The 7,838-nt window shown below is 36.6% G+C and overlaps 1 protein-coding gene across 1 annotated transcript in view; it reads left to right on the top strand.

Annotated features, from left to right (window-relative positions):
• The window catches only part of LOC149789046 (gelsolin-like protein 2), a 29,370-nt gene extending 22,245 nt beyond the window's left edge, over positions 1 to 7,125 (top strand). The window contains exons 6-12 of the mRNA XM_089975229.1: positions 659 to 786; positions 1,526 to 1,634; positions 2,185 to 2,295; positions 2,857 to 2,940; positions 4,607 to 4,774; positions 5,307 to 5,402; positions 6,251 to 7,125. Coding sequence (XP_089831355.1) covers positions 659 to 786; positions 1,526 to 1,634; positions 2,185 to 2,295; positions 2,857 to 2,940; positions 4,607 to 4,774; positions 5,307 to 5,402; positions 6,251 to 6,346 — 792 coding nt within the window. The 3' untranslated portion in view covers positions 6,347 to 7,125. The remainder of the gene's footprint in view (positions 1 to 658; positions 787 to 1,525; positions 1,635 to 2,184; positions 2,296 to 2,856; positions 2,941 to 4,606; positions 4,775 to 5,306; positions 5,403 to 6,250) is intronic.
• The last annotated feature ends 713 nt before the right edge of the window (positions 7,126 to 7,838 follow it).

Here is a 7,838-nt window from a genome sequence, read left to right as displayed (position 1 = left end):
ATATGGCGCTAACCCATTCCTTTGTTCCTGACTTACGTAATCGCGGGCAGGCAAACGTGACAACCCAATATCAGAATCCCAAATCGGTGCGACACCATTTCCATGGTGAAGTTTGCCTGTCCATGCTGCACACTATGCTCCTTTTGCTATTTACATAAATCGTAATAAATTCAGAAGTTTATTTTAAGTAATAAAGTTAAAGATTCGTAAATAAAGAAGACTGCACTGTTTACCAATTTTATAAAACCTGTTGAATTTTCAGTACTAATAGACTATCTCGGAGCTTATGACACATGACGATACACTGCGTGAAATATATCCTTAGAGCTACTAAAAAGATATGTTCTATATCTTAACCCAATGTCATTCTATTTATCTCTTAAGAGATTGTGTTTTTCTTTTGCAAGTAAATGATATTTTAGCCATGCATATGTCTTACTGTAGTGACCGTTTAGTAAATTTGCAATGCGACTAATCAAGAACTTTCCACTTTATATAGTGTTAAAATTTCCAATTGAGGAAAATGTTTCTTTTGTTCTTATGAATGTTCAAAAACCTAAGTATGAATACATCCATGTATTTCCTTCTCATTCAGTAAGAAATCAAATTTTATTTAATTAAAACAAAAATGTCATCATGGAGATTCTTTCTTTTGTAGGACGAGTATGGGACAGCTGCCTACAAGACTGTAGAACTGGACACTTTCTTGGATGACAAACCGATTCAACATCGAGAAGTGGAGGGATACGAATCGGAACTCTTCAAGTCATATTTCAAGACTCTGGTGTGCGTGTAATCTCATTACTGACAATTTTTTTTCTTGTAGATGATTACAATCTAACTCACTATTTAGTTGGGTTTTTTTTAATAGAAAAGAATAAAAGCTTTATGCGATAATGTAGACCACATATCACATACTACATTGAACAAATGTGACATTTACAAAGAGTCGCTTGTTTTATTCATATTGTATTACATGCGCCAAAATAATTGGCTTCTTAATTCAGACCATAGTAAATTTTTGTTTTTGTTATTTTGAGCGGCGTGTTTATCCCGTTATTGCCAAGGATATTCCAAGCAGGGCAGGCCTGGGCGGGTATCGACCCGTCCATTACGAGTCGAATGCTCTACCAATTGAGCTGCTGTGGCTACCTAGAAGCTTTATAAAGTTATAAATCAACAGATTAGGCTATAACATTTCACTGTCATTCTTTGCGCTAAATTCTGGTGACTTTCTGCGAACTGATTTTTTTATACAGAAGATTGCTAGTTGATTACCTGTTCGAAACCACAATATCTCGCACACCTACTTGTCGTATTTTCGATCGACTCTGCATCAGTATTAATGGCACGCTCATTTCGTTTACACGTGTTCATTATGTAATCGTAATCTCTTGCATTGTCCACTCACGAATGGCCACGTTACTCCAGCCATGATGTATGTGTGTTGAAATGAAAAAGTTGAAGAAAAAGTAATACTTGCATTTTTTTAATAAAATATACCAGCTTGTGTTTACACTTTCAGAATTATGAACGGCGGGGCGGAATCTGGATTCAAACATGTGGAACCCCGGGAATACCAGCCACGTTTAATGTGGTTCGCATCCAAGGGAAAACGTGTTGAACTTAAAGAGGTATGTTTATGTAAATATCGTGAAAATAAAAAAGGAAATCGAGGTGGCGTCTATATCACTATCCTTCTTGGTTCTCCAGAGATCATGTAGCTGTTGTGGGACTGAAAATTTATGCATTTTATTGTCATAGTTTTATATATTGTGATTCACTGAAATGTACAGTATACTTTAAAAACGTTCCAGCATTCCATATGGAAAGTGAGTCATGCCAAATTTATATTAACAACATGCAAGGATAAACAACCTTCCTTCCAAGGTTTGGTTCTTCAGCTTATCTCTCTGAGACGATATGACTGCATATCAGAGTTTTTCAGCTCTTTTAGCCCCAAAGACAACAGTGTGACTGCATATCATCTGAGTTCTCCCCCTGTCTCTGCCTCAAAAGACAACACTATGACATCTGATTCATCTTGAGTACTTGACGGAAGTTGGTTGAGCTTGTTGTAATATTGAAGTAACTTAAAAATGGTAACCAAGTTCATTGAAGTCAGTGTCTTCAAATAATACGTCGGTCACATATACACCGCAATGTTTCATTTGTGCTTTACAGGTTGCTATGAAAAAGAGCAGCGTCACATCTGATGACGTTTACATCCTTGATCTTGGTCTGACTATCATACAATTCAATGGCAGTAAGAGCAGCGGAATCGAGAGAGCAAAGGTAAATCTTCCAGACACAATGTTACCATCATCCTTTTCTAAAATATCTTTGATTCCATCTGCTATAGAAATCAGCTAGAAAGTATATGGCGGATTATCTCTTATTTCATTAGTGGGTCAGAGCTATTTCTCTAAATTATTTGCAATAATCAAGACCACATAATTCAGTTCTGTATTCCTTACTATTAGCGATATGCCGTGATATAAAGTATTTTTCTTCTAGGAAGAGGTTTTATTAAGGATAAAGTCTAAAAATATTCCGACTTTATGATTTTAAAGAGCTTAACTCCATAAACACGGAAAATGTACATGAAGTTCGTAAACATTCGTGCTTATGGAAATATTTCATTTGAAACTTTAAATAATGCGACATCTATACAATGTTTTTCCGCACTGCATATTAGAGGGATACACTGTATGAATCATGACCTTCAAGTGTGGAAAATTATCGGAACGATTTGTTTTACATTTATTTAATTGTATACTTTATAGAGGGATTAAATCGTCTTAAAATGATAATCCTGGTAATGTATAAATCTTATTTCATCTTTAAACTCACTAGGCTGCCCAAGAAGTACAAAGACTTCAGTCAGAGAGGGGTGGAAAGCCTCAGACGCCCGTCATAGATGAAGGACAGGGTTCAACGGTAAGCAATGTGAAACAATGCACGGAAATTGCATCTAAAACCGCGGTAACATTGATCAAAACTTTGTTACATAATGTTTATTCCCAGTGCCGGATTACCAAATAGGCAGAGTATGCACCGGCCTCGGGGGCCCCCGCGACAACGGATGAAAATAATATTGATAAAACGTATTAGGAGATAATTTGCGAGCGGGGCCTAAGATTTCGACTGCCTGAGGGCATCCACAGGGTTGAATCCGACACTGCTTATTCCATGATCTTTCTAGTCCAACATTTAGACTTTCATTGTTGATTTGATTAGGCGCCACACATTGTCCAATCTGTCTACCGGCTGACCATCTTTTATCCTCGGTCGGCGGCTGTTCGTCTGGAGTAGTTTAGTTTCAGCAATATAACTTTCCCGGGAATTGCTGATTTTAACAAAATTTAGTGCAGTCTGTTATTGACAATGCCTCATACAAGATTGATTTCCAGCGTTGTGTTATCATTTGGAGGAGTTGTGCCCTATGATTGCCGTCCTCTTGGCATTGCAGCACAACTTTACCAAATTTAGTTAGATATCTTCTAAAATATTCCTCCGGCTGGCTTGTTGATGTAGATGAAGTCGCTCGTCGTGTCATAAGAGGGTCCTATTGCATCTATCCCTTGAATATGCTTCAACTGACTGCATCTATCCCTTGAATATACTTCAACTGACAAGGTCTTGGACTTTTTGAAATTATGCGGTTCATATTTTTTCAGATAGTTGACTTTGTATTTGAAGGATTTTAAACTTCTTTTAGCATTATTTCGCATTGCGTGTCTTATTTTAGATGCTTAAGCTTACTCGGCAATGTAAGGCCAGATTTCCGCATGGACCTAACTATTGATAAGACCTTACCTTTATTTAGCTTTCTGTGGCATCATTTACAATATGTATGGCTCCTAATTAGCTTTTTTCCTGACTTGGGTTTCCACAGTATTAATTTACCAATGAATTTTGGCATGCAGCTTTGCAGTAATAAAAACTGAACGAGTTTCATTTCGAGCATTCGACTTTCTTTAAACGATTCGTGTTCCATGAGAGTCTGCCCTCCTTACGTTAGTTTCTGCTGAATAATTTATCAAGGATTGTTGTCTTGACAGGGATTTTGTCAGCATCTTTAAGCTGACGAGGCCTTGAACGGACTGGATTTCAGCATTCAATGACATCTTGAGTGCTCATACTTATTTATCCATATGTTCCTTTAAGTCACTGTCAAGCAAATCGTAATTAGCCGGGGTGCAACGGTCGCTGGTTGTTTAATCTATGTTATACTTCGTGCGCAAAAGAGACATAGAAGAACAGGAATCGTGTTTCAAATGTTAAACTTATTAAATGCTCTTTGCTGTTTAATATATTGTGTATTTCATGTTTTATTACTTACCGAACTGAGTGTAATACTAATTCAATGTTGAAAACTTGAATAATGGAGCTGATCTTTATTATCAACAGTAGAATAGGGGTCTCAATTTTACAAAGATACAGATCCAAGTCACTGTCATACACAAGATGAACATTTTATTTAGGATGCTGTTTTATTATTCGCTAGATTACGATTGAAGACAAGTATGTTGTCTATGCTTATTTATCTGAAAGAAGATAATTTGACATTATATAAATCAACACATGTTGTATCTTTCTCCAGAAACAGTTTTTCGACCACCTGCATGAAGGAGAAAAGGATGCTGAGAGCGAGCATCATGAATCAGCAGACCCTACCCCGCATTTATTCCGCATCTCGGACGCCGACGGTTCCCTAGACTTTGAGGACGTAAAGAAGGGGAGAGTTTCAAAGGGAGATTTTGATAGTAATGTGAGTAAGGTTGCTTGTGTGCGTAGTTTTTAAACAGAAGAGTTCATTTTAACCTTAAAATGGCGAATGTTCTTGTCCAATAGATATACCGAATATACAAAAAATCAGTTCCATGATTCAATTGCACAAATGGCAGGAACAAAGTTTCATTTAATTTGAAACAAAATTATTGAATCAAAATTACTCCCCACAATTCTAAATATAATTATATTTAATACCCGGATTCGCAATATGGCGATGTTGATAACAGACATTGTGATCTTGGCAATCCTAAAGAAGAGAAATACGATAGTCAAATGAACAGCCCACGTGCGGACCTGCCACATTATAGTTTAATGGTAGTTCAATTGCATGCAGCTCACATTTCATATTCGCTGCAATGAATAGGGTTTATTTAGTATCTGCTGCCATTTGAATTTAGCTACATTTTACTTGTATTAAATACTGTCGATCTAGACGCTGTTTCCTGATAGTTTGAAGAAAGAAAAAATAACCTTGATAAAATATGAAAAATGTACACCACCGATTTCAGGATGTGTTCGTCTATGACACGAAGAAGGCCCTCTTTGTGTGGATTGGAAAACAGGCTTCAATTGATGAGAGAAGAAACGCCATGGGCTATGCACATGTACGTATTTAAGCCATTTTCTGAAATAACCCTTCTGTTTCTAGTTTTCAACTTTCTAATATGTTTTGTCAAGTAGATTGAAAAATTGATGCATAACGCAACATATCAGACGCTGTGGTTCTCTATTCTCCATAAATTGGTATCATCCATTCTGTCAGATATTTGTTCGGAGAGATCACGTTTTATTTGGCTTGATTGTCTGGATCGCAATAACACAAGGTGTTCTCATAAAACTGCAATTAACTTTTAGCTATCCTCTACATCTACACGGGAAACACGTTTAAAAAATAATCCGTACAAAGTATACCTAATTTTTGACAGAGGCGTGATAATTACGCCATCACATTAATACCTTTTGTCTCTAAAACAAACCCAAACCCTCTTATTCGACGTCTGCAGACCAAAACATATCAGTAAAATTATCTTTGGGAAGTTTAACTTTGTTCTGCAGTGAGAAAACAAAGTGCTTTTAAGACTCTGACATGTTTATGAAAATATATTGCTCTAAAAGTGTGTATATTCATATGATGAAACATCTTTTGTACGTTAACTAGACTATTATTCCCTAACTGAATTCAAGTGGATGGTCTCGTGAGTTATACTTTCGTAGTCACTCTTAAACTTTTTATTTACAGTGCCCTTGTTCCTACTCGTAAAAAGAAAGTGTGCAAATGCCTTTAAAGTAAATTTTAAAACGTTTCGAACACTTTAAATGTTTTGACAAGTGATAATGAAATGTTGGTATCCCTGTTGAACCAAAGTATACGATATGCTTATTCAGTGACACGTTACATCGCATATATGAAAATATATCTTATTTCATTTCATCATCTTTATTCTATATTTAGAAATACCTACAGAGCACCGACCATCCCTACGTAAGTGTAACTTGTCTGTCGGAGGGGAAAAAGTGCCAGGAGTTTGAGGTTGCCTTGTCAGCCTAGAAGAATCCTGTGGAATCGCTGAAATAAACACGTACATCCAGTCTCGTCGACGACCTACATTTAGTTTCTTACAGTACTAGAAATGACAATGTTGATAACATATAGGGACCAATAAATCAATAAAACTAGTGCAGTAAGCCATCTTCAACATGGGAACCATTATATACTTTCAAAAAGAAATCATTTAGGAATAAACCGCAGTCAAAAAGTTTACTGTCGCTCTTTTAATAATGTAATATTGGTGCGAATCAACATCTGTCCAATTTCATGCCTAATTTGAAAAGAATTTTATCTTTTGTTCCTCGTAGCAAGTGAAGCTTTAACATTACGCTACAATTTTGTCCGACTCCCTTTGAATGTAAGTAGTCCATGGTCTGTCAATACAAGGATATATACTAGGACAGCAATGAAAGCATCGCATTAGGTAATAACAGATTAGATGAATTTATCAAATATTGAATAATGGGATTTCAGGTATAAGCTTTTAAAAATCAAGCCTGATGGATATTTTACACACGTGCTAAAGTTTACATTTCTTGTGTAGTATTTACTAACAAGTTTCAAGAGTTCAGGTCATGTATGGTTCTGGGTTTCTTATTATTACAGATGTACATCTCTGTAAGTGATTGATGGATGTCAAGAGCCATTTATATGTATCTATTTGCGATTCCAAATGTTATCGTTTCTTGCAATTTCTTCATTTTTATAAAGTACTTTTTATATATCTGTTCTAGCCATCTTAGAAATATATGCTTGACAATAAAACACTGGAAACAGTACTCTGTATTGGGTTTTCTTTCTGTGCATTCAAATTCCTAATCAAAACTTAAAATACACGGCGACAAGTTCATCAACCGCATATTTTTTCCGCAACATGCATATCCTTCCTATGGTGTTTCTTGATGCATAGTGAGAATGTATTGATAACTTTTGAACCCTATTTTTGACATTAAGGCCCTCTTTAAGAAAAATTTCAACTATAAGGAAATAAACTAATGGCTAATGCAACTCTATGGATTTTGCAGTACAATTGTGAATTCAACGACATTAAATTAACTTTTTATCTGCTGCGGTCACCTAGTTTGTATGTGTGTGCCAGAATGTAGCTTAGTGCAGACAGCGCAGATGCAAAATAATACAATTACTGATGTTGGATGAAAAGAAACCCACTTGAATTGCTGTACTGTCTCACACAACGATTGAACAAGGCCTTGTCCACTAACAGCAGACTTCGTTACTATTTATATGCATCTTATTTTTGGGGGCCCCGAGTGGCAGAGTGCTGACAGTTACTGGTCACTGCCATCTCGCCTGTCGGCGTGGGTTCGAGTCTCTGGTTCGGCCTATGTGGGTATGTGAGAAAGCTTGCCAGTAGCTTCTGACGGGTCGGTGGTTCTTTCCGGGGGTTTCCCAGGTTCTTCCACCACCAATAACACTGGCCGCCAGGCTTATCCCATCTTGTGTTGAAAAAATGGCGTTAAACTCCACAACA

The sequence above is a fragment of the Sinohyriopsis cumingii genome, chromosome 11 (assembly GCF_028554795.1).
Source record: "Sinohyriopsis cumingii isolate HCF-2022 chromosome 11, ASM2855479v2, whole genome shotgun sequence".
NCBI classification, from domain to species: domain Eukaryota; kingdom Metazoa; phylum Mollusca; class Bivalvia; order Unionida; family Unionidae; genus Sinohyriopsis; species Sinohyriopsis cumingii.
This window is presented reverse-complemented; position numbering and strand designations above follow the sequence as displayed.